The 27,751-nt window shown below is 38.3% G+C and overlaps 1 protein-coding gene across 3 annotated transcripts in view; it reads left to right on the top strand.

Moving 5' to 3' along the window:
• Nucleotides 1-27,751, top strand: part of KLHL32 (kelch like family member 32) — a 114,172-nt gene that overhangs the window by 51,873 nt on the left and 34,548 nt on the right. For 2 of the 3 annotated variants that reach the window (XM_051615621.1, XM_051615620.1), the window contains 2 exons: nt 2,232-2,330; nt 22,753-22,968. In XM_051615621.1, the coding sequence (XP_051471581.1) occupies nt 2,232-2,330; nt 22,753-22,968 (315 nt within the window). The remainder of the gene's footprint in view (nt 1-2,231; nt 2,331-22,752; nt 22,969-27,751) is intronic. The other variant, XM_051615623.1, reaches the window with a different exon arrangement.

The following is a 27,751-nucleotide window of genomic DNA, read 5'->3' as shown; positions in this document are numbered from 1 at the left end:
TCCTTTACTGGTGAAGGCTGCAAAGTTTGTCTGAAGTCTATGGGCCCAAATTACCTGATAATTGCTCTGATAATTATGCCTTGAGACCCTTGGGTTGAGGATGGAGTAGGGAAATTCTTAAGCTTCTCTCTTTACTTTTCACACTAATAATTTGTGATTATTTTTGAAGGTGAGAATTCAAAGTAGATCTTAGTTTCCCTTTCCTTAATTTTCAACAAGAACTACTGAAGATCTCAGAGATATTGTTTTGAGTGTTAGCCAAACAGAGGAGAGTCAGTCACTGTGAACTTGTGGTGTGCATATGATGGTATTTATGTGGAGTTACTGTTAAGATTCAGCTGGATGGCCTATATAGAATGTAAACAGCTCTACTGGAAAGGAATAAAAATCAAATAATTGTATTAGTATATAGAAACTATATAGGTGTGGAGTAATTGTGGACTACTCTAGATTCAGCAGAAGGAGTGCTTGTAATATTTTCTTCCTTCTTTCTTTATTGTTCTCTTTTTGGTGCGTTTCCCCAGTTTGTCTGTACCTACAAGGCAGTAATCTGCTCAGGGTTATGATTCTCATCATATTGTGTCTTTCACAATCCTAAGCTGGTGGCTGGCATTTAGGAAGTAATATGACATCAGTTCAGATGACAACTTCCTCAGTGGTAAATGATGTCTGAACACTGCGAAGTCTAAGCCAGTTTGTTTCATCAGTCTGACCTTGAGTTCTTGAAACTATTATACAGTGCTCCTTTTCTCCTTTTTTTTTTTTTTAATGTACCTAATGGAGATATTTTTGTAACTGTCATTCTTTCTGATTTTGCACTGAACTGCCTTCTGTCCTGCATAACAACCTCATTAGCACCAGCCATAAACCTGAATTGTGGTAAGCCTGAGTCTTATTTGCATTAAGATCTTTACATGTCTTTCTAGCTAGATAAAGAACTTTTATACAGTATGTAAATTACATATATGTTCACTTAACACCTCATATGAATAGAGGGATTTGCACAAGCTTTAAGCATGTCATGCCCTGAGAGAACTCAATGTAAATGAGTTCTTGACACGGACAGGAACCAATCCCTTTCTCTCCTGTTCCTAATATATTCATTATGCAGGACATAATTTGTGGTTTTCCTTGAAAAAAAAGCTTTTGTTTCGTTTCCCTCAAAAATAGTTTAACTGCAAAAGATGCAGATGAGTATCTTTCTTTTTATATGCCATCCTTCTTATTCCACTGCATTCGAGACGTATTAATGATGCTGTGAGATAAAATGAAGTTGTGTGGGCAGAAAAGGATCTGAAAAAAAAGCTTTACTTCCCTGTGGAGAAGTGAGAGACTGACCTCATGTGGTGTGAAACCGAAGTTGCCAGGGGAAATACAAGAAGGATAAAACTGAATAAACTTGACTGTTCTTGAAAACTGATTTTTCCTCATGCATTTCTGAATTTTCTTGGATGCTGCACCACTTATATTTAAATAATATTAGTTTGGATAGTTTGCAACGTGATTGCTGATAGGAAGCTGACCAGTCTCCATATTCCCAAAGACTTTTTTGTGTCCTGAAAGGGATGCTCTAACAAGCTGACCCCAAGACAGCAGTCTAGTAGCTGAGGCCCAATTATCCTGGCTGCTGCCTATGCATGATTTTAATTGAAATGAGTAGGAGTTTCATGTGTGCAAGTGACAGGATAATCAGTCTTGGTTTCTAAGCCCTTTCTGGCAGTTCCCCAGCAGCATGCTCACTCTGTGCCTTCACAGCCTTGATCTGTAAAATGAAGACAGTGGTTTTGAAAATTACCATGCAGTTATACCATGCAGAATGGGAAGGGTGTTCCTGTATATTTTTTACAAGCAGGAATAATATTAATTCTGAAGACTTCTGAGTCAATTCTGTTGGTCTGATTGATCAGTATATAAGGAACTTTACAGGTATATGAATAACTAAAGGAGGTTCTGTTACTTTGAAAATTCTCCTTTTTAAATCAATAACACATTTTGTTATAAAGGATTTAGGGGTCAATGTGGCTTATGGACTCTCACAGGAAAATCCTTTGGGCAACTGAAGTGAACTTTAAAAAATTCTCTCTCCATCCTGCAAAGACTCCTCTGTGTGTTTAATTTTATTCTTTCTGTTCTTTATGTTGACTTAAATGTCTGAAATAATAAAGACCTGTGGTATTTTCTGCAAGTACTCTGAGTTCTACATGACAAATCTATCTGTTTCTTCTTTACAGATCTTACTGGAACCAGGGGTGATACAGGATGTCCTAGCAGCTGGAAGTCATTTGCAGCTGCTGGAGCTTCTCAGTTTATGTTCTCACTATCTCATTCAGGTGAGGTTTCTGTTCTGATTACCAGCACTTCTGTTTGATAAACTTTTGTTTCAAGCCTAATTTCAGTAGGAGAGTGTTAGTACAATAGCTGGTGTAACCTAAATGGTGATAAACTAAATCTCAGCAGGCCTGAATTTTGAGTGTAATTTAGATACCAGTTTATGATACATGCTTTTTCCTCCCATCCATTTTGTCCATTTAAGTCTTGAAAACAAGGCTGAACAATTGATTAGTATCAGCACATGGAAGTTTGATTCCCTCCTTTATCAGAGAATTTGCTTTCTTCTGCCTCTGTTTACCAAATATTAAGTATTTCCTTGTTGTGATATTGAGTATAATGAAGCATTCAGAGGCATAAGTGTTCACAGCAGTATATTGATGAATATTCCAGTGCACTACTACCTCTCACTGAAGGACTAGAGCTTAGTAGAGTGGCACCTTATGATCAACAGGCCGTGTGCTCATAATGCTAATAATAATATCAACATTAGAGCTATCATTAAGAAGTAAAAAAATCTGAATCCAGCAAAATATTTTATATTTTTTTTGTGCTTGGCTTATGTAGGAGCTTTGATCTGTATCTGTGAAAAACCTTATTAGAAAATTAGAAATAGCAATTCTACAGAACTGTTTCCATTTCTTTGTAGTTTTTCAGTATTATTTCTGAAATAAGGTACACTGGCTGTATTTATGTAGCAGTTGGGCATGGAAATGTGTGTCAACACAATCCTTTCCCTGTGCACTTGCCTTCCAACAGCATAGCTGCCTTTGAACAGTCTGAGTGTGCTTGCCAGCACACTGGGCTTCTGAGTACCACAGGCATGCAGGATGTCCTGTTAAGAGCCTCAGGATGTACCTGAAGGCTCTGTTTCCTATGGAGAAAGAGTCTGTTCTCTGAGTGTTAGCCTTAGGGAAGCCTTCAAAATGCAGCTTTAAACAATAAGGTGATAGTAATTTGTGCATTCTAAATCGATTAGGAAGTTAAAGAAGCTGGTAAGTTACTGTGATTAGTTTCAGGTTTTGTTTTGTTTTTTTTTTTTCATTAGCATAAGGAGGGATTTAATTTTTCTGAGAAAACAGACATGTAACATAATGGAAAAGCTGGTCTGGTTGAGAAATAAGAAATGTCAGATTCTAAATAAGCCATGAAATCATTTGGCCTACCTGTTTTCAGGCAGGCAGGGGTTACTGTAATTAGAAAAAACATAAAAATCTAAATACATTGTATTTAACATCCCCATAACACCTCAGTCAGTGTGAGTGTGTCTCTGCTGCTTTACACACTGTCAAAAATTTAACCAAAGAGTCCAGTTGTATTGCTGCTACACAGGTGTGGGAAAGCTAAGCTGAAGACTTGAGCTTTTTGTACCTTGAATTGTGCTGAGGTCCATGATCACACACGGTGTTTGCTTGCAGAGTACATATCCAGTTAAGACACTTCTGAGTTCCTCTTCCAGACTGATTGTCAGTTTTGGCTGAGGTTTTTCGGAGGAGGCTAAGGCAGAGATCTGCAACCAACAGGTAGACTTTGTTGAAATACGAGGGGAATGGGTTATCTGAATGCCTTGCTTCCCTTTTAAAAGTTTTAGGCTTTAGAGTTCTCTGAGCCAGAACTGTCCCACTATGCCGTTGGACAAGGCAAGAGAAAGCTAGTTGAAGGCTTTGAGTGTGATGGAGTTCTGAGAATGGACTTCTTAATAGGAGCTGTAGAGAACATGGTATTAGATAGCATGCTTATGGTGACAAATTTTGCATTTTAAAGCTTGTAAATGTTGGGTTTTTTTCTGAAGAGTGCATTATTACCATATTCTTATGCAAGAGAATAAATGTGTTAAAATATTTATTCAGATCATAGGAATGTTTGTTTCATAAATGTGTCTAAGCTATATAACTGTAGATGTAAGAAACTGTCTTTTTCTTCAGCTGTTTGTATATTCAGTACCAAAGAGAGCCACAAATTGAAAATTATTTCAAGAATCAGAGAGTGTTAATAAGGAGGGAATGCTATTAAGAATATGAGCTTTTATAGGAATTTCCTTTTATTGATCAACATCAACTGATTAGTGTGTGGGCATAGCTTTAGTAATCAGTTTTTAAACCAGAGGTTGATTTCCAATGGCTTTCAGAGACATGGGACGTAAGATTGTCCATACCTTAACAATAGTGGGTTTTCTGTATTTTTTGAAATACAGTTTTATTGTTTTCAGTGGAGTTCTATGTATATTCTGAGTTACATTCAAGGTAGTAGGGTGTTAGTGCAGTGAAGGGTTTAGAAGTTGCAGAACTGTCCAAAGCAACTCACTCATTTCTGAGAGGCAGGACCTGGCATGATTTCTAGCATCTACCCCTTCAGCTTTCTGTTGCCAGGCATATTTGATGAGGGACAAATTAAGTTTATGTGCTGGGCAGAGTCAGAGATATAATTTATGTTGTGTTTCTTGGTTGGACAGTTGTATATTTTCAATGCAGCCTTATTAGAAGTGGTGTAAGCTGACTGTCCTTGTATTCAGTTCTGGAAATAATTCCCTATTCTCTCAGTGGGTAGGGACAGCAAGTTTAGTAGACATGAGTGGTGACCCTGATTGCCATTAAAGTTCCTGTGACTGTTAAAAATTGTTTCTGGGGTCATAACTGTTTCTGTATCAAGGAAAGTTGAAAGTTTGATGACAGTTTTCCCCATTAAGTTCCCTACTAAGTGATAAGTGTACTAGATTACCTTTTAGAAACTTCATTACAGTGGATAGAACTCTGCCACAGATACACCTGCCTGCTTGCTGCTGATGGCAATCATAGCATCTTTAAAGAGGGCTGATTTAAGCTGAAAAGAACAGTTTAGGTGAGTGATTAAAATGAGCCTGAAATACCACAGCATTTCACAGCAACAGTCTATTGGGATTTTCTTTCTTCTATGTACTGTGTACTCTGGATTCTTGTACAGAAAGACAGTGAACAGGATCAGGCCTGGAATGAAAAATTTAGATTAATATAATCATCTTGCAGATGATAAAATCAGGCCACCTGGAATAATTCTTATTAATGATAGAAGCAGGAAAATTGTCTTAGGTAGGGGCATTTGATTTTGAACCTTCCTGTCATAATAGTCAGTCTAGGTTTCTAAAAAAAATTTGTATATAGTGTATGAGCACCTAATGATCTGGATCTTCTACTTATTTTAAACTATTTGAATATGTTTATAGATTGAAATATGTTACTTAAAAGTAAAAAGCTACAAATGAATACACTTGCGGAATGAAAAGGCCTGTGTATGTGGTAGGGCAAGAACTTCAAAGCTATTTATTTTTCTTAAACTTGTCCATTTGGAGCTGTGCCATCAACACAATCCCAATTTTCACTAAGATACACTCTTTCAGAGATGAATTAGTTCTTACACCAGAGATTGAGAGCATCACCTTTGTATTGCTAGAAGCCTCAGCTCAGTTGGGATTTTAGCTCCTGGGTTTCTCATATAGAGCAAATTAAACTCCTGGGAACGAATCTAAAGGTCATCTAGCAGCCAAGGCTTACCTTTTTTTAAACTAATGCTGAGTTTTTAATCTAAGTACACACATGCACACTCCCCACCCTTTCCCTCACCTTCCCAGAATTAGAGTGCTGTTTTATAAAGCCACCACCATCAAACTTGAGTCCACCAACTTTATCCCATAGTGGGAAGAGTGACCTTCCCATACCAAGCATATAAAGTAGACAGAAATGTCATCTTGTGATTTGCTGGTTTTCAGGGTTATGTGACCATTAGTTGCTGTGCTAGTCTGCTACTTTTTGAAGCAGCATATTTTTTCAGCTGTGAAGTCACTGAGCTATTGACAGTCACTAAGAAACTTCTTGTACAAAGCTCAAAAACAACTTGTGGAATCGATTTCCTCTCTTTCTTTATCATACAGAGATATTACAAAGATACAGGTGTATATATATAAAGTGTGAATATATATAAAGTGTGAATGCACTACTGAGGATTCCAACTTAGAATGGGAGTCAGGAAAAACATGGTAATTTTCTCTATTTTTCATTTGGTGTCAGTCAGGAAAGTAAAAATGGGATACCCAGTCACTTTAAATACATTCTTCCTGTAATCCACTTGCACAATTTTGCTGCAATGTGATAGTGGATATTCTGCTTCTGGGGTGTTAACTGATAAAGTGGTGGTTCTATGGCAGGAACCTGCTGACTGTGTGTGTGTTTTTTGTGTTCTGCTTTTCCCAATGAAGCAGTAGTTGGCAATGCTGAATTTGGACTGCTGAAGGATGCGTAAGAGATTATGCTACAGTATCTAGGTTTATTGCTGGCAAGATTAAAGCTCCTGAGCTGTCTAGCTAGTTGTATGGATACACATTGCTGGTCTTCTGCATCAGAGTTGCAGGAGAGTTCACAAGCTGGGAAGAAGCAGATGTGGCTACATATTCCTTTTATTTGCAGTTTCTGTCAGGAAGGGAGAGCAGCCTTGGTGTATGTTTTCAGTAGGAACAAGGGAGCTGTATTGCTTCACTGTTCCCTCCCTGTCTTCTGTTGTCTTTCTAGCTACCAAGATCACCACGTCCAGCCCTTAACCTAGTACTGCCAAGTCCACCACTAAACCATGTCCCCAAGCACCACATCTACACATCTTTCAAATATCTCCAAGGGTGGTGACTCAACCACTTCCCTGGGCAGCCTGGTCCAGTGCTTGGATACTCTTTCAGTGAATACATTTTTCTTAATATCCCATCTAAAGTTCCTCTGGCATAACTTGAATCTATTTCCTCTTGTTCTATTGCATGCTACTTGGGAAAAGAGACCAACACCCACCTTGCTCCTACCTCCTTTTAGGTAGTTATGGAGGGTGATAAGGTCTTCCTTCAGCCTCCTCCAGACTAAACAACCCCAGTTACCTCAGATGCTCCTCATAAGACTTGTGCTCAACACTCTTCACCAGCTTTGTTGTCTTTTTCTGGTCACTCTCCAGCACCTTGATGTCCCTTCTGACCCAAAACTGAGCACAGGATTCAAGATGTGACCTCACCAGTGCTGAGCACAGGGTCACAATCACTTCCCTACTCCTACTGGTCACGCTACTCCTGATACAGACTAGGATGCCTTTGGACTTCCTGGCCACCTGGGCACACTGCTGGCTCATGTTCAGCTGGCTCTTGACCAACACCTTCAGGTCCTTTTCCTCTGGGCAGCTTTCCAGCCACTCTTCCCTAAATCGTCCCCCCTGACTTCTCAACGTCTTGAACTTTTAAGTCTCTTTACCAATTGAGGCAGCTTAGATGCTGGAATCACAAAAGTGGCAGTGTTTTTAATCGGGTAGTGCAGCTGCCCTGATCAGCTGGTGTCCTCAGCGATGTGCCCAGGTAGCAGCCTGGCAGGAAAATTTGTTTGACTGCAAGAGATGAAACCTGGAAGGCCGAATAGCTGAACTGGAGCTGAGATGAGGCAGTCGGGGCCCTCCCTCACTCCCTCCCTCCCCTGGCCTGGGCAGCAGGTGGCAGTGTGAGTCCGTGACAGACTGAGCAGAGAAATTCAAGCTAAAATCGGAAAAAAAAGGGAAAGAAAAATTATTTATTTTTACTCCGTATTAGTCTTCTGACCTAATCAGTAAAAAAGTCATTATTCACACAACACTGGGCAATATGCATTGTAATTTTTAACAAATAATAGGAAACTGTTAATGTTTTCACAGGAAATACAGTTCTGTCTTGTGCAGCAATGGTCATTTATCACTGCACTTTGTGAAATCACTCATTTGTTCTAATTTGAATGTAAATGACTCTAAGGTTTTACAAATAAGGTGACAGACTCACATAAATGTAATTGCAGGGTTCATCTCTCTCTTTTTATATATCACTCATTAAGTTATGAATTAAATACATCATATTAAACCAGGGGCATGTCCAATGATGATATTGTAATGGCAAATTACTCTATGCTATTAGAGGTGTATTTTTTATTCATGGACATTAATTTGTCATTAAGAGGCATTAGTTTAGCACTTTTATGTGGAAGACGTGACCTGAAAGAGGAGACTTAGAGCTATAATGTGAAAGAACAGGAATACAGGCACCAGATCTGCAGAGGTTTTTTTACCTCCTGTAAAGAAGCAGAGGGACATTTATTTGAATTTGCTTTGATCTAAAGCAATATGAGTTGTATTAAACCATTTTAGCAAAAGAATTCCTGAAACATGAAAACTCTTTGGTTATAAAGTACTTACTGATACGGGAAAAGCCAGACTGCTAAGCAGAAAACGGTGACTATAAATCATTTGTAACCTATGAACCTGAAGAAAACACTGGGCTTGAAGTGAGTTACAATCTGATTTTATCTCAGACGTATCACTGTGGCAGAGTTAATTGTCCATCATTTCTTCCTTCTGTATTAGCTTAGCTGCAATAGAACTGAAGTAAGTAACTTCTATTTCCTCTATACTCTGTATTTTTAAACACACTAATACTGTGTTCACAGGGATCAGTTTCAAGTTTGAAATGTAAAGCAGGAGCTGAATTTTTCTTAAGAAAATGAGTGAGAAAATACATTATTTGATGAAATTTGAGAGGCAGCTTGGCACTTGGAGTGTTAAAATGAGGAAACTAGTGAATGACTTGGTCTGCTCTGGCTTTAAAAGATATTAAAAAGAACTTGTAAATTTTATTTTCATTTTGCTGTCAGTTTAAAAGAAGACACTATCCTTTCAAAACCTTTTTTGCTTAATGGTGGATGTGGACTGAATTAATAAGGATCCAAGTTGATACATTCCCTAGTTTGGCAGGATTAGTGTGTTAAGGCTTTTCTTTAGACCATCTCTTGTTAAAGGCAAAAAGTTGGAACTTGATACGAATCTATGCAGTTGATTTCTGTCCCCCTCCTCTACACCTTATATGTTTTGTTTTTCTGATGGTTTAATTGTTACTCTTTTATCCATCTATCTGAACTGTTCACAACACATTCAATGTAATGACCTAATAGAAATAACCTAAGCCAAAACTATACAAAAGCAGTTTCAGAAATGGAAGCACTCCAAATTACTATTTAATTTTAACTACTCTTAAATACTATTTTCGTGCTTAACAAAGGTTTATTTTTTGCTGAACCATTTCAGTTTGTAGGTGAGTGCAAATAAAACAAGTTACAGGTAAGGTAGTTGATATTTTCCAGTAGATCTCTTAGCAGAAGTTAATGAGAAAGCATTTTAGCATGTTCCATCATTTATAGGATTTTCTTTGCACAACTGCATAGGAGTAGAATTTGGCAGGGAACCAGTGTCTTGCTTCAGAATTGTGATGCAAATGTAACTCTATGTAACTACATTTCTGTCCAGGGTATTGAGTAGGCCTTCAACCCAGAATGAATATAAATCTGTGTCGTGTCTTACTGAATCTTCAGCCAGTACATAATCAGAGCTTTGAAAGCTATGAATTGTCCTCATTCATCTCACTAATTCTAAAAATCAAAGATACGAGCTTAAAGGTATAAGCTAAAAGATTCATGTTATCAACAACTGTATTAATCATAGAATCATTAAGGTTGGAAGGGACCTTAAAGATCATCAAGTTCCAAGCCCCCTGCCATGAGCAAGGAACCACTAGATCAGGTTGCACAAAACCTTGTCCAACCTGGCCTTAAAAACCTCCAGGGATGGGGCATCAACAACCTCCCTGGGCAACCCATTCCAGTTCGTCACCACCCTTAGGGTGAAGAATTTCTTCCTAATATCTAACCTAAATCTCCCCTCTCTCAGTTTAAAACCATTACCCCTTGTCCTATCACTGTCTTCTCTGGTGAAAAACCCCTCCCCAGCTTTCCTGTAGGCCCCTTTCAAGTACTGGAAGGTCACTATAAGGTCTCTCCGGAGACTTCTCTTCTCTAGGCTGAACAGCCCCAAATCTCTTAGCCTGTCTTCATAGCAGAGATGCTCCAGGCCTTTGATCATCTTGGGCCCTCTCCAACAGGTCTATATCTTTCTTGTACTGAGGGCCCCAGAGCTGTGTATTCCAGATGGGGTCTCACCAGAGCAGAGTGGAGGAGCAGAATCACCTCCCTGGCCCTCCTGGCCACACTTCTTTTGATGCAGCCCAGGACACAATTGGCTCTCTGGGCTCCAGCACACACTGGTGGCTCATGTCCAGCTTCTCATCAACTACCACCCCAAGTCCTTCTCCTCAGGACTGCTCTCCAGCCATTCTTCCCCCAGCCTGTATTTGTGCCTGGGGTTGTGCTGACCCAGGTGTGGGACCCTGCACTTGCCCTTGTTGAACTTCATAAGGTTTGCACTGGCCCACCTCTCCAGCCTGTCCACCAATAATGTCCTGCAAGTGTTATTCCAAACTGAAAAATGTTTGTAACTTTTTTTGCTTGTTTTCCAGTGTGATCTGTTCTAAACATCTGGTTTTTAATTAGGGGGAAGTTGCTGTGAAGTTTCCCATCTGTTTCAACAGTCTTACAGAGTTTGTACTTGCTACACAGAGTGTGTCTAGCTGCACAGGTGGTGTTGGATGTTGAATTCCTTAAAACCAGGACTTTCATTTGTGGTTTAGTGGGAATTGAGCTGGTAATACATAGAATTGCCTCTACGGTAATTTTAATAGGAGCTGCTACATCCCCTGGATTAGAGGGGTAGTGATACATATTGGTTGGTCTTGCCTTGTAAACACTTTGACCCTTGTTGTGAAAGTTTCCAAAACCCCTCAAAGGAGGTTTTTTCTAAATTCCGTTCCAGTGTTTTCTCCTTGTTTACCATAAGCCACGTTTGTTCTCATTATATATGCAAAAGACCTTGACTTTCCATGGCATCTAAACACATTTGTTTATCATGGGGAAAGTATTGTAGTAACCTCAAGTAGGTTCAGCCCCCAGAACACACTGGGTTTGGAATTCTCACTGACTTTAAATGGCATGTTGTGGGCATGGAGAAAGCTAGGACAGGCCTAACATTTCATGCCAGGCCCAAAATCAATGTTTAGATGTGCCTGTAACTTTTGCCAGCCTCACAGAATTTTTATTTGTATTTGCAGCATTACCATCTTCATGGGTGACTGCAGTATGCAGGAGGACATGTATACAATGATGATGTCAGGGACCCCCAAAGACTGAAATTGCATGTGTATTGCAACTAAATGCTTGACAGCATTTGAGTTCCTGGATACTGCTCTGAGTCTTAACTTGCATATGTAGTACACATAATTGGTAAAAAGTTCTAAAGTTCTATTCAAGTTCTGGACTCATACAGCAGCATTCAGCCCTGGACCAAAAGTTGAATTTGGTGAGGGGGAAGAAATTATTTTTTAATTCTTTCTAAGAACTGCTAGAAACTAAATAAAAGTCATTGTGATCTTGGAAGGTTCATGCCTTCCTAATGCTTGGCACCTTTGGCAGTGTGAATATTCATGTGTTAGTTTTGGAAGGAGTTGTGACTTGTTTGGCACTACTGAAGGTCAGATGTAAGAAGTGTGAAAGTGGACATTGAGTCGAGGTCCATTTTTCACATTGGGCTTTGACCTTTCTAGGTTTTCTGTTTTTGAGAGTCAGTTTTATAATAATTTCTGACCAAGAGAGCGCGAAGTGAATCCCTAGTCAATAATGCTTAAAATACAAGCAAATCCCCCTCAGTCCTCCCAAATACTAAATTTGTATTTTTTAAATTCAGTGATGCTTCCAGAATTTTTTTTCATTCTTTTACTTCTGGTGTGTGGACTACTGCTATCCCTTTTTATTCTGTTTACCTCCTGAAATAATTTCTGATTACTATGTGGTAAACCTACTAATCAGCATAGCTCACAGTCATGGGAAAGAGAGATTTTCTTTCCACTGCATAAATTTTGTAGGGGGTTTTATTTTACTGGGATATAATGCTTATACAAAACATGTTACTGACATTTTGCTGTTAGATTGAGCTGTAGAAATAACTTTAAATTGTGTTAAAGCTGGGGGTGGGAAGGAAAAGGATTACCTAACTACTAGAGCACTGGAGTGGGTTCCAGGCATTTAGGTTCTATTTCTTGCATCATGAGAAATCTTTTAAATTATCCCTCTGCTCCTCCTTTTTTCTCTGTAAAATGAGAATTTGCCTTGGTTAAGTGCTGTGAGCAAACAATTTATTGTGACTTTTGAGGTGAAGTCAGTTGTGTTTCCTTCTTTTCCTGTACAGACAACTAACTGGCAAAAAACTTGTTTTATTGAAGTCATTTTTTTAATGCAGATTTGCGAAATGGGTAACTTTGATCCTACATTCATGACCCAGAAATTATTTTCTGAAAATCTGGTCAGAATTTTTGTCATAATTTTTTAACTTTTGTATATTCTCTCAGTTTTATAAATATCTTTGCCCCAGATCAAATCCTCCAGGAATCTTTCTTTAAAAACTAAGTTGAGCCCCTTAAATCTGGGAAGTTTGGTTTTCCAGCTTATAGTGTTTTCATATCCTTAAAGGAGGGGGCTTCAGAACTAGGACCAATATTTAAGCAGTAGCCTTAAAAATGCAATATTGAAGCAGCAAGAGGGTTTGTTTATTTTATTGGACAGTATTCTGTGTGCTTTTTATGCCATGAGCCTTTTTTTGCCACAGCACTGTTCTGAGAACTGCTGGTGCTATTTACGACTGCTTTTTAGCACCTCCTGATGGCCTGTGGGTATTGCTTCAAACAGAACCTGGTATATTTTCTGTATCAGCTATGTTACTGGTTCTCAGCTGTTTTTTTTTCATGTGATCACTTTGCCAGGAAAGCCAAACAGGACTCATATTTAGACATTCTAATGATTTGTTAACCCACTACTTCTGCAGAGTCTTCTGCAAACTCTGCAGGGAAGATTTACCATTCTCATGATCAATTAAATTTTGAACAGTATTGGACCAGGAATCAATTCCTTGAGGACTTTGCTGGAAAAAGTTACCCTGTTTTCTAGCTTAATAACTTCATTTTGAGATTGATTGTCTTTGGACAAATCTTGTATCCATCTAAGAGGCATCCTACTAAAATAATGTAACATACAAAATGTATGAAATATTATAATGTTGAACTTTTTCTGATATTTCTTATGTTAAATTTGTCCCATTGTATTCTGCCAATATTTCTTGTAAACTTGTGAAAATGAGCACTTTTGAGATTTCCAAAAAAGAAGTTTCTCTTCTGATGCCTTATTCCTTTGATACAAGTCAAATGCTAGTAGATAGCTGGCATGATGTGATTCTTAGAGCGCATTAGGAACTACTGATATCAATTTGGTGACTGATTCTGGTATGTCTATCAAAATTATAGTCTGTATTGAGCTATCCTGTGCTGGATACTTACTGCCTTAAAATAACTGAGAAAGTTTTGTTGCCTTTAGCTGTTCAGCAAGTATTTCTGAGATCCAAATGTCTCTGTTAATTAACCTGTCATTCCTCACGTTTGTTTCATTCTGTAGTAACATTAGATGTCCACCTCACTACAATTATCCTTATCCAATTCATTTTTAGATGTGTTTATTAGCTTCATAATCCTTAAGCATTTGGTGACAGGCTATTGCCTGGGATTCTGAAGCAGACAGGTTTTTAAGAAAAGTGGTCCCTTGCTGGGTTTATTACAGAGCACACCTATACCTCATTGGAATGCTCCAGAAATAAGATGTCATAAAAATATTCTGAAACAGAGCAGCCTGAATCATATGATAGATTCTTTGCACATGAACACCTCCCCTGTTCATTTTTATACCTAGAGTGTGAACTCTAGCGTGTTGATAATTTTGGAATATGCTCCCTGTTTGCTCTTCAGCACAACATTGTAGGTGTTTACTTCCTTCTTTAGTTAGTGACTATCATGCCACTATCCATCTTTATCATTGTTCATTTACATTTATGCAGAGCAGTTGGAGGACCTATCACCCATCTCTGGGCTTCTTGTCTTGATCTGCTCACCTGTTTTTTTTCATGCTTCTGCATTTGAAAGTGATAGTGTCTTTCTCTGACCTGCTGGGGCTCCAGAGTGAATCCTGAGCAGCACGATAGAAACGGTCTTTCGGCCTTCAGGTTTTGTCATTGTGATTTGGCCACAGAGGACAATGATGCAGAAGGGATCTTGCTTAGCTGTGGAATAGATTATGGACAGTGCAGCTGGACTGGGATGAGCTTTTAGCTGCAAAGTTCAAAGAAGTCGTTGGTGAGCATATTCAAATTATTTCTTTCTCTAGAGGCTGATGAAGGGGGTTTTTCACACTGATGGCAACTCCTATCAGCTATTTTAGTTCTGAATGTTTTTAATGTGGAAAAGCAATGGTCTTTTCTTGTCAGTCTCATTCTTAGTAATGTGTAGTGCACTTTTTGAGATGTTTTCCAAGGGATTTTAAAGAGATTAAGCTTGAGGCTGAAAAACTTCACCTTTGTAGTATTAAATGTTGGCAAAAGTTATTGAAAAAAGGCATTGAAACCTCTACTAACAGATCTACCAGTAATGTTGTGGTTTTGTTTTGTTCCTTCCCATTCTCCCCCTCCCTTCCATGCTGGTGATGGAAATGGGGATTAAAAATAAAAATTGCCTTTTAAAATAGTGTGTATTAGAAACTTTCTACTGACTTGTATTTTTGGACATATTTGAATATTTTCATACTTCATATTGATTTAAAACTTACTTTGTTTTTCAAAATGTTAAGAGGATTTCTTTTCCTACTTTTGGAAGAAATCTTAAGAAAAATATTGAAATAATTTTCCCTCAATAAGGACCAGGACAGTTACAAGCTCTTTTAATCAAATACAGAAAGAAATTAAATAAAAAATTGGAAAAATAATTTCTGAGCATTCTCAGTAGAATCTCCTGCATCTCAGTGGATCATACTCTATTCCCATTTGTAACATGTCATTCTATTTCTGTCCTGCCTGGCAGACAGAAGAGCTGTTACTGTGCCTCACTCGAGGACTAACTTTTCAGAGAGTTTTCCTGTATCAAATCATCGGGTGGCTTTGAGCTACTGCTGTGATACTATCAAGAGAAAAGGCAATTTGATTCTAGGATATGGCATGCAAGGTAATTTACAAAGCTAAGGAAATATTAATGCTGATGTACAAGGTACTGCTGAAAAATCATCAGTACTACAGAGTTTGCCCATGTGGAAGAGTAAAGGAGTCAAACTGGGAGAGAGGTAGGAAAGGGCAGCTAATATGATCAGGAAGGCCTGTTTTACATGAGGAGATTAAAAAAGCTTGGCTTGTTTAGTCTATCTAAATGAGGGCTGAGGAGGAATATGATTGATTTCTGTAAATACATCAAGGGAATAAATAGTTGGGGAGCAGGCAGCAGGAAAAGAGACAGTGCTGTTAAAACTAAAAGATATTGTTGGCACAGGAACAAATGCATATAAACTGTCTGAGTAAATTAAGCTGGAAATTAGGAGACAGAATCTCAAAATCAGCTGAACCTTCTCACAGTGGTAGTTAGGAGAAGAACAGAGTGAGTTTGAAGATGAATCTTTCTCAATTTATGATGAAGATGATTTGATGAGCTTGTCCAGTATAGAGAATAGGCTTCTGCTGCTTTATTCTCATGGCATTAAACTATTGCAAAGTCTGCAGAAGAATTGGAAGCAATAGTATTGTACAGTCCTATTTTTCTTTATTCTGATTGTTGATGGTAATTATTTTTTTAACAGCTATTCCCGTGAACTTTGGGTTTCTAAAGCACAAAAGTTACTCTTTCTGGATTTGACAATATTAGCAACAGAAAAGATGAACATTTACCATAAGAGATTGCTGGTGGTTGATGGATTAGCCAAGTAATTTTCAGCTTTCCTCAAGCACTGTAAGAGCAGAAATAAGAAGGAATAAAACATCTGTAAAGACTATGTACTAATATTCTGTTATTTCTGCTGGAGTAAAGAATGCAGGATTATTTCATTCCTCATAATGTATTTGAAAAAAAGACAGGCTCCCATAATTGGCAAAACCTGTGAGCATTGATAAATCTGATTAAATCCTCCCTTTGGGTTTCTGCTGTCTGAAATGGTATAAAAGGGCCAGGTGAAGGGTTAGATGATCTCCATGTTCTGTTTCCTCCCTGTGTTTTTATTTGTTAAATAATACTGAACAGTTATTTTGCCAGGTATTCCTGGCAGGATGTGAAGCCAGGTGGAATGTGAAGCTTTTCTTTTTTGGAAATTCTGTGCTGGGTGCAGTTAAAAATAAACCAAAACAAAAATATGCATAAGTTTAGCAGGGAAAAGCAGCTATTGAAAACTCTGCAGAACCTTACCTGTGGTTGTTCCAATGGTACCATGAAACTTCAACCATGTAATCTTAAGGTTTCATTATTGTATGTCTTTCCATGAGACATGTAATCATGTGCAATACATGGAAAGTATGTATAATCAGGATCACTTAAAATATTTAATTGATTGCTATTTGAAAATATTTGTACTGTTTAATAACTTAACCTATCTGAGATTGTAGATGATGTTTCCTTCTTTGGTTTTACTTGTGAGTATCTACATATAGGCATGTTTCACTTTCTTTTTCAAAGACCATACACATGTTTCACCACATGAGCAATCTGGGAATGTCATGTCTTTCTACTGTGCTTGTGAGGGTCACAGGCCTCCTCCATGCCTTTGAAGAGGGTGCTCACTAGCACCAACCCAGCAGGATGGAAACTGAAAATTAAGCAGATATAGGGAAACACTAAGTGAGAAGTGAATTCTCATAGGAAAGCAAAAAAATAATTGGGCTGAAATGTTTTTATATTTTTCTTCTTATCCCCTACTCTGACAAAACAGCAATGATGCAAAATCACTTTTCTTGTTTAAAAGAGAAAACAAAAGAAAGTATTACAGAAAGTGTTGAAAAAGCAGTGATCTACCAGGAAAAATAATTTTATGAAGTCATGGTTTACCATGCCTATAAATACCTCTGCAGTCTGCACTGATCTTGTAAGAAAAGTAAGCAAAGTTGGAGACTTTGCAAATTTTTGACCCAGCTGTTCTGTTATGACCAGGCTTCAGTAAAATGTCTTTCATGGTTCAACTGGATGGCTTTGGTGTTTAGTGGAGGAAAATTTTAAAGGAGATCTAAAATGTAATTTTTCAAGGATTTGTTCTTATGCTTACTATGAAATAGGTGTGTCTGTTGCTGTGCTGTTGGGTACCTGCATGGGCTGTTCTTTGGTAAATGGTTTCATAGAACTAGAACTATTGACATAGAAAGGAGGACCTAGACCCAACAACTGGATTTTGTTTTCTCTTAAAATGCTGTTGATACCTTTTGTTGCTTAGATAAGTATATTTTTCTCCCTACAGTTTTTTGATTTTGCCATCATCCTTTATCTATTTAGAGTCTGTCTTTGCTATGATTTATGTCAAGGTTCTCTTTGATTGGTGCAGCTGGTTCATGGTACTGAACATAGCAGAGAACCTGGAGAATTTGGAGTCAAGGCCCTGTTGTGCTAGATACTGCTTAAGGATTTTGAATAAACAGGTCCCTGTCTCAGAGACCTCACACTTTTTTTTTTCTTTTTTTTTTCTTTTTTTTTTTTCTTTCTTTTATTTATTTATTTTTTTTCTTTAATGAGGCTGAACCTCTTTTAGGAAAAAGGGAAATAGTTTCCCCTTGCAACTCTTCTCTGTTACAGCAGCAGGGATAGTCATTTAGTACCTTGATTTATACCAGTGTTGTAATCTAAATAGGAAGCAGGTGGAGTTACAACTGGGTAGGGTACTTTGGATATTAATGGCTTGGCTTGGCAGTGGAATTCTAAAGCTGTATATACTTTTTTCTGTCTTAATTATGCATTCATTAAAAGCTTTTATACCCAACAGAATAAAGTAAATATTGTTTGATCTCTGTAGTGTGCTCCCAGACTGCAGATTTGCACAGCAGGGTCTTGATAATCTGAATAAATTGTATTTCCCCAAGGAGTTTATCTTTCAAATAAGGTCATAAAGAAATGCATTCTTTCCCCTTAGTTCTCCTTGTGCTTTTTCTGCTATTTATAACACAGAGCAGAGGAATTGAAGTATATTGTAGTCTGCTGTGTACTTGGTTATGATTAACTCTAATTTATCAATCTGTTACTTAACATCCTTTTCTGTGGCTTCTGCAAGGCAATTATTCTTTAAAGTACAAATGAATAAAGATGGATTTGGCAGTAATTTAAAGACAATGTTTATATCTATTATTCCTGTTTGACAATTTATCATACCTCTGTATTAAAATCCACCTCTGTATTAAAACATGGACAATGTCACATCATTTATTTTGGATATTTAATATTGTTGTCTTTCATATTATGTTTGTTGGGAAAACTGATTTTCTGTTACGAGGGTTTTAAATGTCAGCTCATTGTTAAATTGGTTTGGCATCTAAAGGTTGATACTACTGAACCAGAAGACCAGTAATGTAGAACTATGGATTCTCTTACTTCAGAGAGGAAGTGCAGTATTAGAATTCATAGGATCAAAGATTGTGTGTTGCTTTAGAAGTAGACACTGATAAATAATAATTCAGATACATTTAAATAAAGAATTTGGCCGATTTATTAAATAGGTTTAAGTTTACTGTGGGATTTTAGAGTGACTTCAGCTGTTAGTTGTAAGATCTGTATATATAATCTTTTACATATTTTCATAGCCTGGATGTGTTTCAGCAATATAACAGACATCACATTAGAAGAGATAGGATCACTACCTTTCCCTAATTCTCTTCAGTTCTTAGTGACAGTTCTGCTTGTGTTCATATTTCATCCTTCAGTTCAGAAAAGATAAGTGGCATATATTTAAAAGTTTATAAAAACAAGATTAAAAGTTTCAATAATTTACATAAGCTTGTTTTATATTGCATGTTTTTAAAGAGCATATACTGTGATACATTACTGGAAGAAAGTTGCATCCAACTTTTAAGTTTTGCAGCTGTTCTTTTAACACAATATAATAAAATCTGTGGAAAACCAGAGACTGCCAGAACTCTTGTTCATGACCACACCTAAATTTAATTTCATAGTAACCTATTTAATTTTTAGTAAGCTATTTAATTTTTAACAAAGTTTTGAATTAAATTAAGAGTTTAGTTTTCAAATCTAGTCAAATCAGAGTTGACAGTGATTGCTTTGATACTTCCTGCTGGTTTTTTTCAAAACTTGAGGTTAAGGTGCATTTTTTTTTTTTTTTTCAATTTTTGTACTGCATTTTAGTCTGATGGTTCTGAAAGTCTTACCTTATATGAAGAGCTGGGTTATCTTATCTGTGATATACAACTTGCAATCTCAGTGTGACATTTTTACCCTCTAGTATCATCACAGGGACAATAATGCATAGTACTCTATAATTTTGATTTGAATATTGGTATGACAGCCTGATAATTTTCATTTGTAAAAGCTAATGCACTACTTGCTGCTTTGTCTATGAAATATAAACCTGTAGATCCACTCTAACCTTACAAAAAGAGAAACTAATGTTTCTGATTACAGGCCAAGACCAATGTTAACAAAATATATCTGCAGTATTCACCAAATAGTAAAATGGAAGTCCAGCAGATCACAAGCACATTACATAAGGCAAATTATCAAATATTTTCTGAAGTTTGCCAGTGAAAATAAGTAAACGAATCAACCCCCATAATAAATAAATAAACAGGCACATAAATAAGCATCTGCAATAAGTGAACCCATACTAAGAAAAAAAAAAATTGTAAATACACAACTGGTGAGGGTTTGTTTATCCAGACATAAGTGTATTTGGCCGCTTTAACTGTGTGACAGCTTTCATGAAAAAGAACTTCAATCGGTGTTGATTTGAGGGGATAAGGGAGGTTGGGGGATCATCAAAAATACCAGACTAAAAATGAAGGCTTAACCATGTCTTTCTCTGAAAATCTGAAGATATTTCAAGGGAGAATTGTATTTGTGTGTCTGTTTCTTTCTAATGAGGAAATGTTTTATTATGGTTGCTCCAGTGTTACCCTCTTTTGAAGTCCACCAGTAGCCATCTGTCCTTCATTGTCACTCAGTGGGATTTGATTGGGCCTGTATTTAAGTTGGGCTGTTGATCCTCAAATCACAAAGCTTGATTATTTGTTTATTTTAATGCTCCCCAGATATAGCTGTTGACTACAAAAGAGCTCGATAAATGTACACTGAGCTCTTCTGAATTTCTTTTTGGATGTTTGGCATTCATTCAATCAGGGAGTTCTTTGAAAAGATAGTCTTCCAAATCAGGGAAAATCCCTGAATCATAGACTTGCTGGAGTTGGAAGGGACCTCTAGAGACCATCTGGTCCGACTCTCCCAGTGAAGTAGGATAACCTAGAGCGCTTTACACAGGACTGTATCTAGGTGGGTTTTGAATATCTCCAGAGGTGGAGACTCCACAACCCTCCTGGGCAGCCTGTTACAGTGCTCTGTCACCCTCACTGTAAAGAAGTTTTTCCTCATATTTAAATGGAACTTCCTATGTTCCAACTTGTACCCGTTGCCCCTTGTTCTGACACTGGGAACTACTGAGAAGAGCCTGTCTCCATCTTCCTTGCACCCACCCTTTAGATACTTATATACATTGATAAGGTTTCCCCTCAGCCTTCTCATCTCCAGGCTAAAGAGTCCCAGCTCCCTCAGCCTTTCCTCATAATGAACCAATAAACCATGGCTGTTGCTTCTCAAATGCTGTGATCTTGATTTTGATTTTACTCCTATGCATTGTTGCCACCATTGCATGGCCATCACACCGAGTGGTGGGGTGAGGTACTATATTTAATATCTGCAGATACTAAATCATTGAGCAAGTGCACAGAGCAGATACTTCTCATGTAAAATTAATTTCTTTCTCTTTCATTCTGCAACGGGAGGATTTGTCCTTGCCTTCTATATATTTGTGTGAAGAGGAGCTGACACTAGTGTATCTGTGGCTTTTGAGATGATGGCTCTTAGCACTTGTTCTGACAATGTAAAGAACTTTTCTTTGTTCTTCCAAGAAAACAATGTGAAACTCCTGTGCAGCAGTTGAAGTAGATAATTAATCAGATTTACCTTTAATGTACAAGCCTGTCAGGAGAGATGCACCATTCAGACTGGGGGATGGATGATGTATCAAGCAGGAGCCTCCACAGGCATTTGATTCAGTTTCCTCCAGTACTGACTCCTCTTAGCAGGTGAAAAAAATTCTTTCTCCACTCTCCATTGCATATGCATAAACAGCTCCACAGTCATTGGGACAGCCACCCAATTCACATGTTCAAGATGTAGTCCATAAAACATTCCAAAAAACCTCCTCTTCGCACTTTCCCATCTTCCCTGTTGCTCTGCTCTATCTGCCAGCCGTGCAGCTCATTTGACATTTACAAGATTTCTTGTCAGTTTCATTTGGTGCTGCCATTCCATCCAGCAGAGCAGTGAAAGTGAAATTGACTTAATTTAGTCTGTTTCTCTTTCTTGCTCTAGTCCCTATGTTAACTAACCAGCAAAGTGAAACTGACAAGACTTCTTGTCATTTTCACACATGGAGCTGGTCAAGGAGAAGGCAGCTGATAGGGAGCAGTGCAGTAAATTGGGAGATGAAAAGCAGGATTGCAGAGGGGAGAGGAAGGGAGCTGTGAGCATACAGCAAGAACAGAGAAAACAGCTAAATGTGCTTATTTCCCAGGCATCCTGGCTGCTTTTCTCTAATAAAGATGAATTCTTGGCCTCTCCCCTGAAGAGTGTACGGTCTAGAGCAGCAGTAGTTGGCTGTCCAGGTGCTAATTTACAAGGGATGCCAAGCTGGAAAGACTAGCCTGTAAATATAGGTTATCTGTTACCAGGATGGAAAAAAAACTTCCTGCACTGAGTCACTGTAGCTTTTGTTTCTGCAGATTTCCTACTGCTAGAAGGAGGGAGAGAGAGAATGAGGCCAACATTCACTATAGGTCGATGTCAGTTGTTAGAAAAAGAGGGTCTGTTTGTTCATTGAAGATAAATTTATTCATAATAAAATGTAGCTCAGCACATTGTATTTTGTGAGTTTTCATGGAACTAAAAGTTGTACTACACAGGTGCTCTAGCTCAATCAAAACCATAAATAATGAACAAACTATTGCTTTATAACAAACCATTGTAGTTAACAAGTGGATTAAAAAAATGTATTTGTTAACTCCTGTGAGCTCTTGTCATACAGTGTAAATCATGCTGGTTTATTATTTTATATATTAAACCGTATTTCTTACAGATGCTGTGTGCATATATAAACTTAGCAGCTGCAATATAAATTAGTACTATCATATGTATTTGCATTTTCTCTGGTAACTTTTACACATACATTTTGAATGAGGCTGTGTTAATTAATTTCAAATTACAGTACCTTTCTTCTCCATATTTCTAAAAGACCAACCCTTTTTTCACTATCTGAAAAAAAAAAAGACTGTGGGGTTTTTTGTTTTCTGTTTTGTTTTGGGTTTATTATTTTATTTTTTTTTCTGAGACTTATTTTGTTTGCTTCACCCATTTAGGAATTAAATAGTTTTAATTACTTGGACCTGTATAAGCTTGCGGACCTCTTCAACCTCACTTTGTTGGAGACTGCAGTGGTTGACTTCTTAGTAAAACATCTCTCTGAGCTATTGAAGAGTCATCCTGAAGAAGTTCTGGCACTCCCATACTGTCTCCTTCGAGAGGTATTTAAAAGTGATAGACTCACTTCACTCAGTGAAGAACAAATCTGGCAGGTAAGGAGATCGGTGAACAAGCAGAATGTGTGATGCTCTGTAAACCATAGCAGTAATCTGTTGTTTGGAAACCCTGGAGCAATCTCGAGGGAGAATGAGCACTTGAGTAAAAACTGTGAATAACAACCGAGGGAAGTTTTAAAATGAAATTCAAAAAATGTTGTGTTGTGTTAATGCAATTAGTTTGTTTGAAAGAAACATTTGCCTTATTGCTTGTGTTACTCAGATGTGCCTAGAGATTTTCTTCCAGATCTGGCCTTGTTGGTGGGAAGAGATGGCCAATACATGCAACTCAATTGTCATTGCCTCTGGTGGGGATACTGCTGCAAGTCTGGCAGCAAACCTGCTTCTGCAGTCTCTCCCATTCACTTCAGGCAAACTAGCTGTATAACTTTAGTATCAATTTTAAAAGTTTAGGCCATCACAGCTGACTTTGCCTGAAGCAAGTTAGCAAATCATCCCACAGGCTTCTCTGCCTGATGAGTGGAAGCATCAGTGGAAGGTTTGTGGCAGAAAACTGGAGGTGGTGATAATTTCCTTGGAAAAAACTGGCTCTAGGAGGCAACCAGGTTGCCAGCCATAGAATATTAACAAGATAAAAGCATTATATTGTGACCATTAGTGTGAAGGCAGGTGGGTTGGGAAACCTAATATGAAAAAAAATAAACATGTAGCCTGTAAAGAGAAACACAAAACCTAAAACAAAATCCGTTCTTGGAAACATTCCTTTCATATTGCATATGTCTGTAAAAACAGCAATTCACAATATAGCACAAGGACAATTCTGTAACACTGGTTACCCAAACACTTCTTTTATTTACCTTTTTGCTGTCATGTTTTATAGAAGGAAAGTAATTCAGGGTATTTCAAGGTTGAATGTAACTTCCTAAAAAGAAAGCACAGGCTTCTTTCAAGCAAGTGGGTTATCTTGGTCCAACAGAGAAGACTGAGTGTCAGAAGATTGATTTATATTTCAGTCCTTGTTATTTTTCTACTTATATTTTGGATTATTCTAAGCAAACAATGTCATTTATATGCCATTGTTTTCTCAAAGTGTAAAATATGTGTTCATCTGTGGGGTGCTTCATGTTCTGTAGATTAATAACATCATGCAGGAACAAAATATTTATTCATTAAAAATACAAATGTCTAGTTAAGTTCCTCAAACTGCAAAACCAGTATGCAGATAGAACTTAATCCTTCAGTCTGATGCTGGTATATTTGTTTCTGAAACTGTGAGGCTTTAGATAATGGAGTATTTTACAAATATTGTATTTTCTACAAATATTAACGTAAAGTTAAATTATTGCTTGTCCTAATCTCTGGAGGATGTCAGTACAACAGAATCTGCCACACACTGCCCATGATGATGGGTTGGGGTTTGTTTTTTTTTGAACATGATACTCTGAAGTACTGTCCCACATTCTCTTTATCAGAAAAAGTTTTGAAGTACAAGTTCATATATGAGGTATCTCTGACTGACCAATGGGATTTTATCATAATTTCTCTGCAGGGTTAGTTAAATGTCCTAGGTACATACTTGGTTAAGTACTTTAGCTAGAAAAGTTGCTACAGGAAGAGCCACCCAAGTGTTATTTAATGCCAGCTCAGTAATGAACAAGCATATATAGAGTCATACACCCTATGCAACCTACTGAAAGTTTGGGAAGTGAGAGTTCCCAAATCTTGTGTCGTTGTCCTGTCCTACAGGAGGAACTCAGAAGTACTTGTCTTAATTATGTGCACTCCAGTCAATGAACACTTCATGAGGCAAATAGGACAAAGCTTCTGTTTCTGTTGCAGGGTCATACCAAGAAGAGATACTTATAGGTAATATGCTGCTTTTTGAGTGACAACAAACTCCACACTGTCCATTTAAGTGTTATCATAATTGCCTCTCTAAAGGTTACTAATGCTGTTCTGAAGAATTTTTTGAACTAGTTTTCTGCTGCAGGCAAAATGTGGGTGTATCTTTTTAATTTAGTCTGTACAACCAGGAATAAATATATATTTATAAATATTCCAGGTCCCCAAAATGAGTTAAAAGACACACACAAATTTTTACCAATTTAGGCATTCAGAAGGTAATAAGAAACTGGGTTTTTTTCTTTATCTTAGTAAGTAAGTACTTCTCTCATAGTCAACCCAATAGAAGAAAATCAAATCAGACCAGCTGTATTGCCTCAAGTGTAGTTAAGTTCATCATTTTTGCTAAGGTTATAGTGGTAATGCAATATACCATGGAGGAATCTAATATTCAGCCCAGGGTAAAGATTGGGTATGCCAGAGGATTAGTGTCAGGGTGCTTTATAGAAGTGAAACTTGATGGACAGGCTGGAGACAGATCTACAGAATCTCATTAAATTGCTGAATTGTTCATTATTGAGCACTCTCGCTGTAATAAAGTGCTCATTGACTTTGACAAATCCCCATCCCATGTCTTAAGGAAGAACAGCAAAGAAAGAGGTGTTGGGGAAACTGGAGGAAATTGGCACAAAGTGGGGCAGATAATAGAAAAGCTGGTGGGTGATCCTACTATTTGATTTGCCTGTCATACCTGTGACTAGTGTGGCCTCCTGTGCAGAGATGTGTGTGTATGTTATGCAGATATGAATTCATTGTGTCCCCAGGGCACCTTTACTAGTAGAGCTCCTGTGAAGCCTTAAGCTCAAATTAAAGCTTCCCTCAGAGAATCTCTGGAAAGGGTGCCACTGTCTGCAGAGCACAGTTATGTTCACTACTTTGAATTCCCAATGTCCACTGGACGATGCCATCCTAAGGCATAGAAAGATTAGGGCAGTTATTTTAGTGGACCGCGATGCAGACCCAGAGTGATGCAGGATTGTGGTTGAAGCTGAAGGGACTGCAGCTCATATCTGGCACTTTTTGGATTTTTGTTAAACTATCAATTCAGGGTTGCCCAATTTTAGCGAATATGGTGAATATAACATTGAACAAACCAAGTTTGAGAAAGTTAAACAGTAATATTGATGTTAATATACTAAGATGGGGACTAATGTACAGGACAACAGTAATTCCAGTTGATTCTTTCAGAAACAAAACAGTGACCCCCAAAGCAGGATAAAGTGAACAAAGTACTTTATTCCTCTTTTTATGTCTTAAAAACTTATGAAACTCTTTGACCTAATATAGGTCTCTTCTAGAGTCTCTAGGTCTCTTCTTCTAGGTCTCTTCTTCTTCTAGAATCATAGAATTGTTTGGGTTGGAAGGGACCTTCAAGATCACCTAGATCCAACCCCCCTGCATGGGCAGGGACACCTCCCACTAGATCAGGTTGCTCAGAGCCCCATCCAACCTGCCCTGGAACACTTCCTGGGATGGGGCTTCCACAACTTCCCTGGGCAACCTGTTCCAGTGCCTCACCACCCTCACACTGAAGAATTTCCTCTTGATGTCGAATTTAACTCTTCCCCCTTTCAGGTTTTAATCCATTACCCCTCATCTTCTCAGTACACGCCCTAGTAAAAAGTCCCTCCCCAGCTTTCCTGTGGCCCCTTCATGTACTGGAAGGTGCTACAAGCACCTTGGAGCATTCTCTTCTTCAGGTTGAAAAACCCCAATTCCCTCAGCCTGTCTTTGTAGAAGAGGTGCTCCAGTCCTCATCTTCATGGCCCACCTCTAGACTCGCTTCTGGAGCTCCATGTCCTTCATGTGTTGGGGGCTCCTGAATTGGACACACTACTCCAGGTGGGGTCTGATGAGAGCAGAGTAAAGGGAGAGAATCACCTCCCTTAATCTGCTGGCCACACTTCTTTTGGTGCAGCCCAGGACACAGTTGGCTTTCTGGGCTTGCAAGTGCGCATTGCTTGCTCATGTTGGGCTTCTTGTCCACCATGATCCCCAAGTCCTTCTCCTCAGAGCTGTTTTCTATCCGTTTTCCACCCAACTTCTGTTTGTGCATGGGATTGCCCCCACCTAGGTGTAGGACCTTGCAATTGGCCTTGTTGAACTTCATGCTGTTTCACGAGCCCCCACCTCTCAAGTCCATAAGGGTCCCTCTGGATGGCATCCCCTCCCTCCAGCATGTCAACCTCACCACACAATTTGGTGTTATCAGCAAACTTGCTGAGGGTGCACTTAATGCCACTGTCCATGTTGCTAAACAAAGGTGTTGGGGAACACCACTAATCACTGGTCTCCATCTGGACATTGAGCCATTGATCACCAGTCTTTGAGAGCGACCATCCATCCAGTTCGTTACCCAACAAGTGGTCCATCCATTTAATCCATACTGTTCCAGTTTTGATACCAGATTTTCATGTGAGACAGTACCAAAAGCTTTGCACAGGTCCAGGTAGATTATGTTAGTTGCTCTTCCTTTGTCCACCGATGTCATGACCCAACTGTAGAAGGCCAACAAATTAGTCAGGAAGGATTTGCCCTTAGTGAAGTCATATTGTCTGTCACCAATCACCCCTTTGTTGTCCATGTGACTTAGCAGAGCCTTCAGGAGGATCTGCTCCATGATCTTGCCAGGCACAGAGCTGAGACTGACCGGCCTGTAGTTCTCCGGGTTTTCCTTTTTTCCCTTATTGAAAACAGAGGTTTTATTTCCCCTTTTCCAGTCAGTGGCAACTTTGCCAGACTGCCAAGTCTTTTCACATATGATGGACAGAGGCTTTACAGGCGTTTTCAGTGAAGACAGTAGGCAAGGGATACAATGATGTATTTCTGAAAACAAACAACAAAAAGAAAGCCTGTGTTGCAACTTGGTGCTGTTTCCCCTCGTCCTATCACAGGGCACTACTGAAAAGAGACTGGC

Source organism: Apus apus, chromosome 3, assembly GCF_020740795.1.
Source record: "Apus apus isolate bApuApu2 chromosome 3, bApuApu2.pri.cur, whole genome shotgun sequence".
Taxonomy (NCBI): domain Eukaryota; kingdom Metazoa; phylum Chordata; class Aves; order Apodiformes; family Apodidae; genus Apus; species Apus apus.
The sequence above is the reverse complement of the archived record's forward strand: the minus strand, read 5'-3'. Positions and strand labels throughout refer to the sequence as shown.